General features: G+C 42.6%; 2 protein-coding genes across 2 annotated transcripts in view; one reads left to right on the forward strand and one right to left on the reverse strand.

The window, feature by feature from the left end:
• Positions 1–1,469: 1,469 nt before the first annotated feature.
• B3GALT6 (beta-1,3-galactosyltransferase 6) lies at positions 1,470–7,082 on the reverse strand. The gene has a single exon (XM_050931488.1). The coding sequence runs from the start codon at positions 6,891–6,893 to the stop codon at positions 5,853–5,855; it is 1,041 nt and encodes a 346-aa protein (XP_050787445.1). The 5' UTR covers positions 6,894–7,082; the 3' UTR covers positions 1,470–5,852.
• A 2,014-nt stretch (positions 7,083–9,096) lies between these two features.
• Positions 9,097–17,892, forward strand: part of SDF4 (stromal cell derived factor 4) — a 39,845-nt gene continuing 31,049 nt past the window's right edge. The window contains exons 1-2 of the mRNA XM_050931483.1: positions 9,097–9,623; positions 13,718–14,085. Coding sequence (XP_050787440.1) covers positions 13,778–14,085 — 308 coding nt within the window. The 5' untranslated portion in view covers positions 9,097–9,623; positions 13,718–13,777. The remainder of the gene's footprint in view (positions 9,624–13,717; positions 14,086–17,892) is intronic.

Here is a 17,892-nt window from a genome sequence, read left to right on the forward strand (position 1 = left end):
GAAATGTTGTACATGAAAGGACTGCATGATTGAGCCTACTGCTGATACCTCTACTACATAATGGTATAGAAAAAAATTAAAAATAACCACAGGTCATAGAGAAGTTGATTTTTGTTTCCCATACTATACAAGAAGTGACCATTAAAGCAACAGCCATTTTAATAAAAGTTTTAGCACATAGATATTTTTTGGCCAATAAAGGCATAAAACTAAGGAGATGGATAGCTATAACATGCAGTATACAAGATGCTTATCATGAGTGATTTTAGTTTCTTACTGTTCTTCTCTATATAAAGGCTGAAAGAAGAGACAACTGAGACCTCTAACTGGCAATGCCTTGTAGCTGAAAACAGGCAACTTCAGTCAATTGTTTAAAACTATATTGGGCACAAAACCTCAACTATTTTTTTGTTTCTAAAGGCACACTTTATAACCGGCAACTTTCAGCTTCAGGAAGGTCCAGTAAATAAATTAATGCAGTCCAACAGTTGACTAGATATTGGATAAAAACGGAGGGTGGTCTGTATTAGAAGATAACAATAAACTAGCAAAATAGCATACAAGGAATGAAATAGTTAAGATATTTCACAGAGGTATACAAAGCAACATCTGCAGGAATGCTCTGGATAGCATGACCCTAAATGACCATTTCTATACATGTTCTATTGACAGCTTATATCAAGTATCCAGCAACATGAAATTCTACTTCAACTATGATTCTGGAGTTGACTGGAAATTCGTGGAAGTGCAAAGCATAACCACCTTCCAATACCCCTTATGCTCTTCGTAATTCAAGTTACAAAAATAATAACCTTAATGCCAGGAAATATCCAATGTAGTTGTGGCATGAAAGTTCCTCCAGTAGTTAAAAAGGCCAAAATAAATTGATGTAAGCATATAAAAGGAAATATCTGCCACAATTAGCACATTTTAAAGCCGAACTTCTGCATTCTTTATACAGACAAGATTAGACAGCAGGGAAGTCAAATGCTTAAAAGCACAGGTATGTGTTTTCCTGGGAGCTGTTTCTTACAGCTCCAAGAAGACTATTTAGAAGTCAGTTACCTATTTACCTAAAATAGTTGCAGGACTTACTGGGCAATATTTTTTTAAAATAGCAAAACTATTTTTAATTGAGTTGTTACATTTTTAACATAAGGCGACTCAGCTAGTTCACTTTTACACATTAAACAAGATCACTAATCATTCTGCATGCTATTTTAAAAATCACTCAAAGGAAAGCAAAAATTATCTGTTTTTCTATTTGAATTTATACCAGAGTGACCACTTCAAGAGGAATTCAATTGGTGCACCAAAATCTTTTGGTCTTGCACTTGAAGCACTATCATGGTAATAGGATTTTATGAAGGACCTAATTTAAAGCATGCAATTTCTAATATGGATGATAGACAATTCTATACATACAATTTGAAAACTATTACAGAAATCATCTAGTGAATAACAAAAAAAAAAGGTTAAAATGCTTTTAATGTTCTGTCAAACAGCATAGTTTTACTATAGCCCTGCAAAGAACACAAGTGTAATATTAATATAATACTTCAAATAAACAGTGACTTGCAGCCCACATCAACTGATATTTAGAAAATTGTTTAGGTCAACTTAGGTGAGCCATCTTCCTCTTGTCTTCCAGGGAAGAGTCCTGTGGATGTTTTCTATAACACCATAAGAGTAACAAGTAAAAAAGCAGACTTTTTTTTTTTAAATGAGGAACTCCCTTAGAAGTCAACTGAAATGCTATTTAATAAAAGTTTGATTCCTTATAATTAATTTAACACAGCCATCAAAAAATTACAAATTAATATATTTTGGGCCTGATCTTGCTTCTATTGAAATAACTGGCAAAACTCCCACTAACTTCAATACAAGGATCTTTAAGGATAGGCCAAAATACTTTTTACTCGTTAAGATCAGAGGTTAGGCACTGTGGGTGAAATCCTGGCCCCAGTGAAGATAATGGACTTTCCCATTAGCTTCAATGGGGCTAGGATTTCACTTTGTTTTTCAAACAGCAGTACAGGATGTCTAATCACAAATCGTAAAATCCTTTAATTGCATTAAATTTTTCTGATGTCACCATCCCTTGTAAAAGAAATACAGAACTCAGTCATAAGGTCAGAAAAACAATTTTCAGCTATTTTGTTTTAAAATATATTTGTCCTTTAACCCTGTATTTTTTGTGTGTGTGTGTGGGGAGGGGGGGGACGTGCTGTTCCAGATCTGGGATGTTAAAGGCTATTTTTTAAACATAGGTTCATAATTAAATGCAAACAAAATGTTTTAGTGCAACAATTAAGTTTGAAACATCAAGCACTTGAAAGTCAAGCAATATAAAATATTGCCTGGGTAAAGTTACTTGATATTTAACCTTAACATTGCATTAGCAATAGGTTTTTTACCTGTGACTTCCTAATTAAAGAAATACAGCTCTTGAGTTATTTGGCTTGTGAAGCGGATAATGATCCTGGATTTATAATGACTTCTGGGTCACTAATTCTCTTTGCTTATTAACTCAGCAGACTCTCTGCCCCAGTGACTAACAGAACCAACCGTAAAACACTTTTTAAACTCACCGAACTGCAATTTACTTGGCTTGCAGATCTTGAAAACTTTGCCAATTCTACTGAACATCCAACATGCAAAATAGCAGCTATTAAAAATTCAACTTTAAAAATTCCAAAGTGTCAATCAGATCTACAAAGTCAGACAGGTTTGAAATTTTTTTTTATCTTGAGGCACTTCAGAATATTTATGCTTGGAAAAACTCTAATCAGAACATATGGGAAAATGTTTTTTCTATATTCCAGAACAACATAAAAAAAAAAGGATCAACTTACATAAGTCATACCTTCCAAAACAATTAATTTTAGAGCTGAGGCAAAACATAGGTAATTCCAGACCAGAAGGACTTTGTTACTCAAGTAGAACAAGATTTCAAGTAGAACTATATTCACCAAAATAATTTATGGATTTAATTCTGCAAGGTGCTGAGCAATCTGGTCTTGATTTTAATTTAAGTATGTGAAGTGTCCCAGTGAAATCAAGAGGACTACTCATATGTTTAAGTAAGCGCTTTGCAGAAGGAAGCTCCATATCCTTGGAACTCAGAGGCCCAGCAAGAATTCCGTATTCTACAAAAAAATTAACGTATGCGCGTGTGTGTGTTCGCATTTGTATGTTTTCTATGGGCCACAGGTCACACGGGATTTGACAATTATTATTCCATTCTTCTGAAGCTCAAATCCTCATCCTCAGATGAAAGCTCTGAAAGGAGAACCTTTCAAAAAGCAAAAACAAAACAAAGAAGCAACAATGCCTGTGACTTACATAAACATTGATATTTAGACAAACGGGTGAATAGTACATTCTTATCAAGTTGAGAGAGTCATGCAGCAGATTTTTGGATCTACAGCTCAGACCCTATTTAAATTAGGAACTATACATCAATAAATTAAAGCATTTCACAAATAATACTTGTCAAACTTAACACACTTTCTTAAATAATTATAAAATAAGATACTTAGCTATCTTAAGCTTTTAACAATACATAGTACACTTATAATATTTATAAATAATCACAATTACAAACACTGAATTATATGTGTACAATACTAATTTAGCCCAAAGACCAAAGAGACATATAGACTTTAAAAGTATTACTGAAACCAATTTAATTTCCTGCAGCTGGGTGAAGTCTTAAACTTTTTGTTCTGCAGGAATATATTCCACTGAAGGGCACATCTTCAGTAAGTGTCACTATGTCAAAGTACAAAAGACTGGATGTATCAGATTAAATAAGTTACTTTTTCAACATCTTCATTAATTAATTTTGTTTTTAGAAGGAAAGTTACAGACTGTATTGTTGAAATACTTAATGTAAATAAGGAGTTATTTTCCTTTCCAATAGGGCTTTGGAGCGGAGTCTGGAGCTGGAGCACAGAGCAGCTCTGGAGCAATGGAGCTGCAGGTTTTTGCCTGGCGCTGGAGCAGAGCCGGAGCATAGCTCCAAAGCCCTGCTTTCCAAAAGAGTTTTTTTCCCCCACTTAATCCTCTCAAGAAATTGTTTAAACCTAGATAGAAGAAATGGATTTTAATTGAGAAAATAAATTCATCTGATTCCTTTGGAATAAATTACTAAATCAGGTCTGAGAAGCAAAAATGTTATGTTAGTACCAACTCTTATTATTTAAAGTTGAAGTCTCCCTCCACAGGTAAGAGAAAGAGGTGTACTGGCCAATGAAAGAAATAACACTAGTATGAAAGTGCACTGTGCAATAAACCGTAAGAAAGCCTGAAGAGTGTGAACATGGCCTTTAGGCATCAACTTTAAAGCTGTGTCTTTACTAGAAAAGAGATCTGTTGCTGACAAGGGTTTTCAGAAGGGAGTCCCCCTGAACCAGTGTGGACAAAGGTATAATCGTGTGCACAGATGGAACCATTTTTAACACCATTATCGGATGTCAGGATTATTCAGAGTCACACAACTAAAAGTCTGCACAGAACATGTGCTAGAATTATTTGAGAGTGTAATGCATTCTGTCACTGTGCTAAAAGTGGCCCATTTATACTCTCAATTAAACCCTAAACATGCCCGACAACCCTTGTCAGCAATGGATTCGTTTGTAGTGTAGACAGGACTATAGAGAAGTGAAAAAATAAATTCCAGTCATTTACATACCATATTAGCAACTAAAATAACCTATTCCTCAGATTTTTTTTTTTAAACACAGAATTATTACTTTACTTTAAAAATCTAGTCCAGATAACTTGATAAAGTTTTGTACTTCCAATGTGAGATGTTACAGGTAACTCTTACTCACACAGGTAATCCTTACTGATGTAAATAGTCCTATTGTTTGCATAATTAGATCATATACTTCTCAGTGTGATTATTTTTTGTAAAAATTAGGAAATTAAGATTTCTTTGTACACAATGCACTTGGAGACTACAAGCACAGCTTCTAATCCCAATAACTGAGTGCTAGGTTTGTAGCATAAATGTTTACTTCCAAATCAAGATAGTTGAGAACCTATCCTAATACTGCAATATGGCATAACACATACACTTTTCCAAATACAGACCTATTTAGTAGCTGCCAGATAATCCAGGTTACGTAGTACATCATAAGCCATTTACAAAAAAATGATTCAAGATTTAAATTCAGAGATATTACCCAAACCTATTCTAATTAAATCAGTACACTTTCCAAAGACTGGACACACCCTCCCCTCCCTCAGCGAGAGTATAAAGTAACCTGTGCAAATATCTGACAAATGCTTCCCTTCATTTAGATGCCAGGCCAGTGGTTCTAACCAGCCACCTGCTTCCACTGGCACAAGCAACTGATTTGCTATCTCTTTATTACAGTCTTCAAAACCTGCCAGTATGGTTGGCCAAAATGGCACTTTTTCCCTGCAGAAATTAAACAGCAGACATTATATTCACAATCTCAGGGATGGTGAGAAGGCATGACATGTCCTTAAACAAACAAACTTTGGAATCTGGGACACATCTTCCAACTTGCATCTGCATCCAAGTTATTTAAAAAAAAGAGTTTGCTTCCCCCCACCTTTGCACTAAGTTCCATCACATAACCTTTCCCTCACTTTCCACCTTTATTCCTGTATTCTGTGTCTCTGTAGACAAATCACAGCACTTCAGTAGCTTTTATGAATTATGGTGCTATGTTGGTCCTGCACAGTCTTGATACATGAATCATGCAAAAATCTCAGAATAATTTTTAAGCCTTACATACAGGGGGTGTCCCCATATGACAATGATCCAGCCCAGAGAGTTCCCCTTTGATACTTTGCCCTTCCTTTTTCCAAAACTTTCAGGGGATGCCATCTTTCCTTTGGCAACACTGTGAAGGAGGCACTCCCCAGTCATACACGTAGGATAGCCTGAGCTTAACCTCCTCCTTGCAGAGCTTCCCTTCCTTGGCCAAAGTTTGATGCTTCTCTAACATGTCCTCAATGCTCTGCTTGTGAGTGACAATATACTTATTGTTGCAGCCCCGTGACTTGTATTCAGTGTCAAAACGTGGGTCATGCACTCTCTTCACATCAATAGGAGCCAACCAAGCACCCAGAGACACATCTTCACTCTGCCACATGTTGAAATAGTCTTGGCTCAGTCGCAGGTAATGCACCAGGTCTGCAGAGAGCACATAGCCACCACCTAGGGCGTAAGGCAAATAGTAGTCACACAGGAGCCAGGTGCTCTCTTTCCACTTGCCACCTGACTTCACTCGACCACGGCCAGAAAAGAAACCCCAGTAGAGACGACGTGGCTCCTTGGCCCTCAGCTCTTCCACAAGTACGTCCAGGCGTACAAAAGTGTCATCATCAGCCTTGAGGACAAAACGGAAATCCAAGTGCAGATCAAGCCAGACATACATTGCCAGGACCTTGGCAGTCAGGTTCTCGTAGGAATCACGAAGCTCAGGCAGCAACAGCAGGTCCCGGTGACGGCTCTGCTCCAACTCTAAGCTGTGAAGCTCCTCCTCAGTCAGGCTGCCTGTGCCTATCACGAAACGACACCAGATGTCATCCTGAGGGGGCCGGCCAGCTATCGAGAGCCAGGTGCTGCGGATGATACTGCGGCGCTCTGTATACTTGGGGCCACTGGCAATGAGGACAGCCAGGAAAGCCGTCTCCTCAGGGGGCAGCCGGGCTGCTGGTAGGGGAGGCCCAGCTCCCACTCCACCGCGGGGTCGCTGTGGTGCCTGGTTGTGGGGCAGACCCCGACCTGGCAAGGGCCTGAGGCTCTCTGAGGTGCACTTGGCCAGGTAGAGCAGGACCACAGCGAAGAGTGCCAGGCCACCCAGGCCCAGCGCTGTCTTGTGGCGGCACAGAAGCCGCAGCAGCTTCATCGTGGCAGAGAGCGACACTGATGCCTCCTCAGGGGCCGAGGCGAGAACTAGGCCCAAGGATGCTATGGGCACACCCTTCTTAGATCAGCATCAGGCCAGGCCCAGCCCTCACACCTCCCTCTTCCTGGGCGGGCAGGACGAGGCAGCGCAAACCTCAGCCCCCACAATGGATTGTGCCCCTCAACAACAGGCCCTGAAGATCACAGCAGCCCCACGCCCTTTGTGCAGAATGTCCTGGATGGAGACTGGTACGGGTAGCAGGCTGGGAAACTCTTCCTCTCTGAGCACAGCGACGGCGCCACAAGTCCCCTCAACAGCGGCTTCATGCCCTGGTTCCTCCACCTCTTTCTTTTCATTCACGGAACCGTGCCGGTAGAGCAGCTCCGTCGCTGCCGAGTCAGCGTTAGCAGCACCTGCTGCTGGGCCAGCTGCCCCTGTGCCAAGGGGAGAAACTCGGACAGGGGGAGAGGCTCAGACTCCTAGGGTGACCAGATGCAAGAACAAAATATTGGAACACATGGTGGTGGTGGGGGGGAAGATGGGAAGCGGGTGGACCCCCCCCAAACTGCTTCCCCCTCGCCCCCCAGCCTGGAACCCCAAGCCTCCCTCTCTCTCCCCTGTGGGCTGGAAGCCTGAGCCTCTTCCTCCCAGGCTGGAAGCCGAGCCTCTTCCTTCCTCCCTCCCTCTCTCTCCCCACCCAGGCAGGAGCCCCGAGTCCCTTCCCTCCCGGTGGACCCCCGAGACACTTTGTCTTTCCCCCTCCCGCCCACAACCCCGGGCCACTCTCTCTTTCACCCTTGCCTACAGCACCCCGAGACCCTCTCTCATCCCCCTCCACCCCGAGACCCTCTCTCACCCCCCCTCGCCCCCGGCACCCCGAGCCGCTCCCCCCTCAGCTCCCCAGCACCCCGGGTCGGGGGCGCACCGCCAAGGCCCCTGCTGCAAGCAGAGGGCTCGGGGCTGGGGGCTCCGGGCCGGGCGGTACTTACCTCGGGCACCCCCCGAAGCGGAGCCCCCTCCCTCCGGCTCCTCGGCGACGGGAAGGCCAGGTGGCTCCGGGCGCTGCCGCCGCTTCCGCCCGCTGGCCCCGCCCCCGCAGCTCCCATTGGCCACCGCTCCCGACCAATGGGAGCTGCGGAGCCGGCGCGGGTGGCGGGGGCCGAGCAGGGGGATGTGGCCGGTTTCGGGGGGCTGCGGGGAGCCGGCCAGGGGTCCTGCTCGCCCCGCGCGAACAAAGACTCCCATATCGGGGCAGTCCCCCGACTCTGCCCCTGGGCCCTTCCCGTGTGAACACTCAGCGACTCTGGTGCCCGGGGCTCTTGCGGGAAGGAGGTGGAGGGTGCGCAGCGAGGGGCTGACATGGGGCCTTAGGACAAATTAATCTGAATGCCAGCGTCCAGGTCCTCAAAGCTATTGAGGTGCCTAACTCCCAGAGCCATCAATGGAGGTTAGGCACCTTAGTACCCATGTGAACTAATTTAGAAACGATCTGGGCTTGCCAGTCGGGGGCTGAATCCGAATGCTTCATGATGCAATGGCTTTTTGTTTTGTTTTGGAGACTTCCATGTTGTGCTTTGGAAACTAAACTTCTTTTTTAAATTAACCCTCTTGCCTGTATGCTGGCAAAGATAACCTGCGCATTGTGAACTAAGCATGACACAGTGATGTCTGCCTGAGTCAGCAGACAACCTTATGCAATAACTCAGAGCTGAGGGGACCAAGGCCTGGAGAATGGGGTTAAGGTACCGATTTGATAGAAAAGTTACTACCCTCTTGCAAAACAAAGATTTGATTATATTATATTTGTGTGATCTATTGAGATTCCCCTCCTAGTTTTACTTTTTTAAATTATTGTCATTAGAAGTAAACAATTATTTAGATTATGATAACCTCAGAGTCACCACTTGGGATTGAGGTCTGATTGCACGGCACATAAATAAGAGACAATCAGGGCTTACATCTGAAAGAAACAGAGCAAACAAGAGGTAGAGGGGTAGGGTTATGGCATAGAAGTAAATGAACATGAGGATGAAATGGAAGAGTTTTGTAAGTTACACTTTGCTTTTTTATTTGTTGTTACTTTGGAGTAGAGGAAGGCTGAGAAGCAGTAGGAATGGGGAAGTTAGGAAGAGTAAGGGAGCTGGTAAATTCCATTTCTTAATATTTCTATTTTATATTATCTCAGCTTCATCAGTGTCATCTGACAGCAGCACAGAGGGTCCTCTGGCCCCAATCAAAGATGGTTGCCAACGGTATCCAGATACTATTTGCTTCTCTGCCCCAATCAAAGATGGCCGCCCATTGCCGCTGAAAGAATAGCTACTAGGGCTCCCTGCCCCAAACAAAAATGGCCGCCCACTACAGGCGAGCCTTCTCTCCCCTGATCCAAGATGGTCGCTCACCCTGAGGTCCTTTATGTATAGGTGACCTTAGCGGTGCCTGCTTTGAACTCGCTCTTTCTTGGCACTGCTCAGGTGCCGGTTCCTCTCAGGAGAGAGAAGTCTCCGTGTATGTAGCCTCCGGATCCCGCCCGTGCTGTGGCTTCTTCCCTCCACTCAGGCGGGATGGGAAGCCCCGGGGTCCTTGCGCTAGTGTTGAGTGGCGCTTCCGGTTTCCGGTCCCCCCTCAGCAATCGCTGCCTGAGGGGGTTTGGGAGGAGAGTCGGCAGGGGAGCGGAACCGAGGGGCCCGGCCGGGCTGGGCATGAGGAGCTTGGCCGCATCCCGCACAGGTACCGGCGTTGGCGTGGGCCGTCTGCTGCGGAGCCCCCCCGGCTTGCGGCGGGTTGGGAGGAGAGGGGCTGGGGGGAGGGAGGGAGCCGAGTCTCTCTGTACCCACCTGGATGGGGGGTGGGGGAGGAGCCTACACCCCGGGGCGGGGCGGGGCGCTGGAACCTGAGGCAGCTGGTGGGAGGAGAGGGTGGATGGAGACTTGGGCTCTGGAGATGGCCGTGTGGGTTAGGGGGCAGGGCGGCAACACTGGGACCTGGAGGTGTCGGCGGGCTCCTCTTCCCCCTTGTCGCTCAATGATCCCCGTCCGTTCCTTTCAGCTCCCTTTCCCCCGGCCTCCCTTCTGTCGCTAGTTGTGTGTTAGTGCACGTGGCTCTTATTCCGGGGGGAATTCTGTGCCAAAAACAAGCAAACAAAAACCCACTTTCCCTGCGCAATATTTTAAAATCTGCCTGTCTTGTCAGAATGACACTATATAATCATGCTAGTTTCAATTGTTTTGGTAATTTATTTCAAAATACCTGTAACAATACAGATGACAAAATTCCCCTAGGAGCAGAAAGTTAAAGAAACCTCTATGCCAACCCAGTTCCTGTTTCTGTGTCTCCTCTCCCCCCAGATCCCAGCTTGGGGGAGGGGACCCACGTCCTCTCCTCAGTGCTTCATTTGTAATGAAAGAGGGGCTCAAACAATTTTTTTTTTACTTTAATAACTGATGCAGTAAACCCAGAGGTGCCAGGGCTATGAACTGCTGAGCCTAGAGATGCCTTGGAACAAATTAAACACAGTTTAATATAAGAACTAGGGGCCTCCAAATGAGATTAATGGGCAGCAGGTTTAAAGCAAATAAAAAGAAGTTCGTCACACAGCACACAGTCAACCTGTGGAACTCCTTGCCTGAGGAGGTTGTGAAGGCTAGGACTGTAGCAAGGTTTAAAAGAGAACTAGATAAATTCATGGAGGTTAAGTCCATTAATGGCTATTAGCCAGGATGGGTAAGGAATGGTGTCCCTAACCTCTGTTTGTCAGAGGATAGAGATGGCTGGCAGGGGGAAATGGAAATTCCTCACAGAGCATTGATTTTTGCACAAATTCTGCATTGCACAGTGGTGCAGAATTCCCCCAGGAGTATGTGACTGTATACAGTATGTACAGTCTGTTCATGCTGACAACTTTTCCTCAAGTTGTTGCTGTATCTTTGAGCCATTGGGTGGGATGAGGCAGATTGAAGGTTCAGTGATAGAGTTCGATAGAAAGTGGGATTAGCCTGCAAAAAGGGAAACTCGAAATGGGTGTGTTCAATTCAGCCTTGTAAAAATGGTCATGAAAATGTATCAGCCCTAACAGAATCGGCTTACATTTACCACGATGGGACCTTCTTAGCTGGATTTTTTTTTTAATTAACTAAAAAAATCGAGTGCCCTCTAAGCAGCTTTCCCTTAATTAAAAACAAAATCATTAAAACATTCACTCTCTCCCTCCACCTCATGTTTAGAAAGATCTTTTGGCTGGGCCTGAGAGTAATAAGAACAATGTTATTGGGCTCTTGTTCCTCTCCTTCTTCTTAATTCACTTTCAGTTTCAGCTTCCTTGCAGTGATTACTTGTAAACACTCTTGCAGTGGCTGGATAATAACATCCACTATAAACAAATAGCAAAACTCACTAGACACAAAGTTATGTGAAATGCACAAACCAAACAAACTAGAGAAAATATTTTCCTATTTCAATCTCTTTCAGCTACAGTAATTTTAGGTATTATTGATAACAATATTAGGTACAAAATTTTCAGATGGAGAAGTGATGCTTGAAATTGATATTATTGTCCCAGTATAATGGTGGTGGTGGGGATTTTCTCACATGTCAAAATAATAGTTCTGTCCAGGTAGGTGTGCAAACAGAAACTTACAAGGTTGATTTTAATTGTGTAGCTCTTCAGTATGGAAGGAAATATGTCCTATTCTGATCTTACGTGTGATCGTATTAAGTTCTGAAACATTATGGTTGATAGTCCTCAAAACTATGAGCAAATGTCTTAAGCTTGTCTGTTGTAATTATAAATGTGTGATACTGGTTATGACTCTACCAGGATTCTGTCTGAAACTTACTTCTGTAATTGGCTAAATCTCCTATTACCAGGATGTTTTAGTAAATGCACTTTTGATGATAACTTTATCTCTTGAGATTTAAAATGTTGTTTTTGTCTGAAAAATGACTTAAAAACAAAAAAAAGAAGCATTGTGATGTTCCATGTTTATTTCTCACTGATACCACATTGTATGTGCTCAGTTCTAAGTAAAGATTCTTTCCTACTTGCCCGCCCCAGAAATGTTTCTTGGGAACTTGGTCATGCGCTGCCCACAAAAAGTCTTGAAACAGTCTTTTTGTTGGCATACATTATAGGTTAGTTTCAGCTCTCTCTTTCAGAGTTGAACTGGATTTGGAGTGCTATCTGAAATACAGTTAATAAAAGGAGTAAAAACTTAATTCAGGTCCTGATTTTGCAAATACTTGTCCAGTGAAGCACTTCTGATTGTCAGAAGCTGGGAGTGAATGACAGGGAATGGATCACTTACTTGATGATTGCTTGTTCTGTTCATTTCCTCTGAAGTACCAGGCATCTGCCAGTGTTGGAAGACCAGACACTGGACCATTGGTCTGACCCAATGGTCAGATCCTTCTTATGTACGTATGTGTGTGTTTGCAAAACTGGGGCCTTAGGTCCTAGTTCTTCAGTGAGTTTTATGGCCACACAGTGCCTCATTGACCACAAGTGAAACTCTGTACAGGCACAAGCATCTGCCTACATCAGGGGTGGGCCATGAATGCTCACAAAATTTGGGAGGGGGTGAGGTCCCTGGGGGTGCAGGCTCTGGAGTGGGGCCAGAAATGAGGAGTTCAGGGTGCAGGAGGGGTCTCCGACTGGGGGTGCAGGCTTTTGGCTGGGGCTGAGGATGAGGAGTTTGGGATGGAGGAAGGTACTCCAGGCTGGGACTGAGGGGTTCAGAGGGCAGGAGGGGGATCAGGGCTGGGGTAAGGGGTTGGGGTGTGGGGAGCTATAGGAGCTGCAGGGGGGCCATGCCACTGCTTCTGGGAGCCACGTGGAGTGGCCCCAGTTCTGCTTCTCAGCTGGAGCGCCAGAGCGGGGCAAGCCCCAGCAGGAGCTCAAGGGCTGGATTAAAATGGCTGGTGGGCCATATCCGGTCCACGGGCTGCAGTTTGCCCACCCCTGGCCTACATGGTGCCCAGTACAGGATGGGGATCTTAGCAGCAAGCTGATGTGACTCTGACTCTATAAAACAGTGGTTCTTAACCTTTACTGCAGCCTGCACCCCTTTGGTTCTCCAAATATGTTCTCGCATCCCTTATCAAAAATCAAAATATGTTCTCATACCTCTTGAACCTAGGTATATTTTTATTTGTATATTATAGTAATCGTTAAATGTATAATGTTAATAAATACATATATTTGATGAAACAAAGTAGTTGTACTTACAGGCCTGTGCTTAATTGTGTTTTCAATGATCTACCTTCTAAAAAAAATCTGGCATGTCTTGCACCCCCAGAAAGGCCATCTTGCACCCCTAGTAAGGCCATCTTGCACCCCAGGTTAAGAACCACTGCCATAAAGGGAGGAGACCTGTTAAATAAGACACTTTTCAGATCAAAACCCCATGTTTCTTTGTTGGTTGTGGAATGTAGCTTCATATCTCTTAAACTTGCCTGATGCATGCTAGAATTATGCCGGTAATGTAACATTTTGCCTCAGCCTTTGTCATCTGATCTGTGCATGTTCTCTTTTGAAACAGATTTACATTGAACTTCACAACATTCCCTACACTCACATTTTACCCTGCTCCCTTTTTTTCTTTTGGTAGCTGGAACTGCTTTTGCAACTGCACTAAACTTTTTTGATAAACCTATTTCTTACTCTAGTTACTTATACAACATTCATTTATTCTAATTGCAAAACAGGTTTCTGTCATTTAAGATAAGCTGGGTTTTTACTTTTAGATTTGGAGCTTAAAATAAAATTGTAGCCTTACAATTTTAGGTTCCTTATTTCTGCTTTTTCTCCCCCCCCCCCCCACCTCCAGGTCATCTAATCTCTTTCACCATAATTTAATTTGTTAATATTTTGGACAAGAACAACAACAATGATGTCAAAACAAGCCTTCCTCTGCAGTTTGGGCTCTCTCTATTTGTCCCTCCTGTTTGTGTTTCTGCTGATGGATGTCTATGCCAGGCCTGCAAACAATTCTGCCTTAAAAGAGAAAGCAGTTGACGGCAAAGATGAGAATGAGATCCTGCCCCCAGACCACCTGAATGGGGTCAAAATGGAGATGGATGGACATCTTAACAAGGAGTTTCATCAAGAGGTTTTTCTAGGAAAAGAGATGGAAGAATTTGATGAAGATTCTGAACCGAGAAGGAACAGAAGGAAGCTTATGGCCATATTTTCAAAGTAAGTTATGTTATAGTGTATCAAGAAAAATATGCAGCCAATTCTGCTGCATTTATATTTCTTTCTCTACTTCCTCGATGTTCAATTCATTTAACTTCTTTGAAAAACAAGATTGAAAGGTTTTTTGAAGGGTGATTACGATGAGAGGAATGAGCAACCTTGCCTGAATGAGCAACCTTGCCTGAAGCATTACATTTGTGTTAGTAAAGTATTCAACTAACTTAGGCTCTGACCCTTTAAAATAATCAATGGGGCTTAATGAGTGCGCTTTGCCCCACCTCCAGTGTCCAGGCACTTTAATCAGCTTTCAGGATTGGGGCCTTAGATTGTTGGTAAAATCCACACAGAAAATGAAATTCCCACATGAAAAAACTTACTGTTAAGTAACTTCATGGATTACTAAAATTGAAAGATTTAGGAGTTTCTTCCCCTCCCAGCTTGTTTACTTTTTGGATTTTGAGTGCTTTGGATATAGTCAGGCTCATTTTCTAATCTCATGCATTAGTGCAGTAGATGATCCACAGAAATACTAGCAGGGGGAAATGAAATATTGTGGAGAGAATCAGGACTGAAGAAAAAGGACACACTCAGCAAAAAGCTCACTTTCTCATAGCACATATAGTCACTTTTTGTTCAAAAGCCCCTTGAAGTTGATACTGTCTTTTTTTTTTTCTTATATTTTACATGTTTAAATGCTTAAATAACTTCTGTCACCTTAGTATTTTGGTCCATCCCAAGTGTTTATAAACTGAAATAATTTCTTTCCCTTTCTTCATGTGTTCCTGAAGAGCTTGCAAAATTCTGTTACTGCTGCAGTTAAACATATGTAGGCAACTTCCCAGAGCTTAGGAAGTGAAGTATAATGAAAGATAAGGTATATTTAAATTATGACGTCATGCTAAACATTATTACTTGAAGTTCCTCAGAATAGATAGGCTTTTATTCTAATGTAACAAAAAAAAATTAAATCCTATTTTAAGCATAAAAATATGCCTACTTTTTGTATTTGTTTATAAAGCACCTTTCATTTTATTAGGAGAGGCTTAAATCAACAACTAGATCAATTTCCTATGTTAGCAGACCTGTAAATCAGTGCACTAAAGTGCACATGTGTAAGTTTTAGGACTAGTACACATGAAGAATAAAAACACAGTGAATTGTCACTATCACTAGATGGCAGAGTTGTTTCTCTTTGTGTTTTGCAACCCTGGGTTTATTTGTTATAACAGTGTAGACTGAGTTGGTACTTCTAATATTTGAAGGTAATTCTTGTGGCAGTAAAAAAAGATTTTGAATGTGAAGTTTTTTCATTTTGTTTGTGCTGGAATTGGCAGGGAGGCTTTGAAATCCATTTTTATTGGAACAGTTTATAATTGAGTATCTGGCAAGGATGGAGGGGACTATGCCTTTGCAATTTTGAAGACTGCTAATTTCCCCAGATATTTCTCTGCAGCAATTCTGTTCTTTAATGTGGAAAACAGGGTATTACTTCTTCAGTAGGGTGTTGCTTCTTCTGGCAGTGCAGCTCCATTCAGAGTGTTTTGTTTCTTTAAGGTGCTCATTTAGCACTCCATTCTCCCTGCCAAACAAAGCAGTCTACTTCAATTAAATGTCTGATTTGTAATTCCTGGGAGCAGGGTAGTTCTATGGTGGGTTGTAATGACATCATCCCTGTCATTAGAGTCCTGCGCAGATACAAAATTTGTATCCGCATTCTATCTGCAAAAATGGTCTGTGGATAGCTGCATCAATGGATATAAAGCAAATATCCATGGATTTACAGAACTCTATCATTACAAGGAATACATTTTTGTAATCCTTAATACACCTCTAAAATGCTGTATCACTAACTAAACTTTACAGCACTCCTGTGAGATGGTCACTTATTATTCTGCTTTTAAACCTGGGAAGAACTGAGGCACAGATATTAAGAGGATTGCTCAAAGCTAAAGAGAGTTTGTGTCAGATTGAGGAGTTCCTGGCATCTAACTGTTCGCTTGGATCATGGCTCTTTTTTATGATAGACTGCAACCTTGCAAAACTTGTTGGCTCTTTAGCCACTGCAACAAACCCAGCTCTAAAATCATAACTTACTAATGAAAAACACTGGTGTATCTGTGCTGTATTGTCAACAGCGGATGTCTGAAAGGGTTAACACAAAGCTTACTTTTCAAATACTAACCAATGTGTATAGCAGTGGTTCCCAAACTTGTTCTGCCACTTGTTCAAGGAAAGCCCCTGACGGGACGGGACGGTTTGTTTACCTACTGCATCCGTGGGTTTGGCCGATCGTGGCCGGTTCACTGGTCCAGGCCAATGGGAGCCGCTAGAAGTGGTGGCCAGTACGTCCGTTGGCCCTCGCCACTTCCAGCAGCTCCCGCGGCCAGTAGGAGCTGCGATCGGCCGAACCTGCGGATGCGGCAGGTAAGCAAACTGTCCTGGCCTGCCAGGGGCTTTCCCTGCACAAATGGCAGAAAAAGTTTGGGAACCAGTGGTGTATAGTTATCCCGGCTTACCCTTCTACACTGAAAACTAAAATCATTTATTGATAATCTGCTGTTCAACCAGTCAGTGTACTGACAGTTTATTTACAAATTAAGGATTTATTGTTAAGACTGTATCAAATAAACATCTGGCAATAATGAAACTGAAAGCTGATTAGCACATTCAGATCTTAATTAGAGACTTTTGTAAATCACAAATTGCAGTCTCCCTTTGCTTTTATCGATTTGTTGTGATGGAGGCTGCCTTGACAGGTCAAAAGCAGTTTAACTGCCTCTGTTCTGACCTTAGAAATGATTATCGACCTAATTCAAGTGCTTTTCCACATTGTGTTCCCTCATGAGATCAGATTAGAAGCTTGGCGGAATTCTTTGGGGAATTAGAAGCTTGTTTTCCAGATGTACTCCTAAAGATTGAGTTAAGAGACAAAAATGACCTTCCTTTGACCAGTGGTAAGGAGACTTTGGGGAAAAGGAAAATGCCTTTGTTAAAGACTTTTAAAAAAATTACTTTTTTTTTTTAATGAGCAGCAGCTAAGGTTCCTGGATCTGTTTATATGCCACTTGGAATGGTCCCCTCAAAATGTAGCTCGGCCTTCTGGCTAGAGGGGTGAAAACATTATCTAATGGGGTGATTAAGGAACAAGGTGAGACACTATTCCTTTCTGGAAAAGGCAACTCGGAGGTAGAGTTTTTATCCTATTCACATTCTTCTAGATAAATTAGTAACTATTGGATCTTTTAGGCACTTATCAAAAACAGGCATGTTTTCAAACCTAAACACTGAGACAGAAATTTGAAACTCCGAGACAAGTGGGTAAAAGCAGTAGTTGCTGTATGAGGGAGTAATCTTATATTGGTCCAGTCTTACATGGAGATTGGGGAAACTGCAATGAGACAGTTCCCTCTATCCTCCCATCTCTTGTACGGTTGGGGGTTCCTGTCTTTTTTTTTAAAATGGATAACTTGACCCAGTAGCTAGATATTTAACTGATACTGTCTTTGAACCAACAACAGGGCTGAAGTGACTAGAGTTCAGGAGACGAATTTTTTTCCTTGAACTTTGAGCCTGGAACTTTTTATATTTAGCAAAGTACAACTAAAGCCCCTTGAATTGACTGGTGTTTAGAGTAATCTGTGCCCAAAATAGATCTGTCAGCTGTGTTCTGCAGCTAACGCATCTTAAATATATTAAAATAAACATTGGTGATATTTTCATGTTCTGCCTGATTTTTCCCATACCAGAAGATTTGGTTAGCCTTGTTTGTTATTCTCTGGTATCACTCTTATCAGCCAAAGTGTTCTT

This window comes from Gopherus flavomarginatus, chromosome 21 (assembly GCF_025201925.1).
Source record: "Gopherus flavomarginatus isolate rGopFla2 chromosome 21, rGopFla2.mat.asm, whole genome shotgun sequence".
Classification (NCBI taxonomy): domain Eukaryota; kingdom Metazoa; phylum Chordata; order Testudines; family Testudinidae; genus Gopherus; species Gopherus flavomarginatus.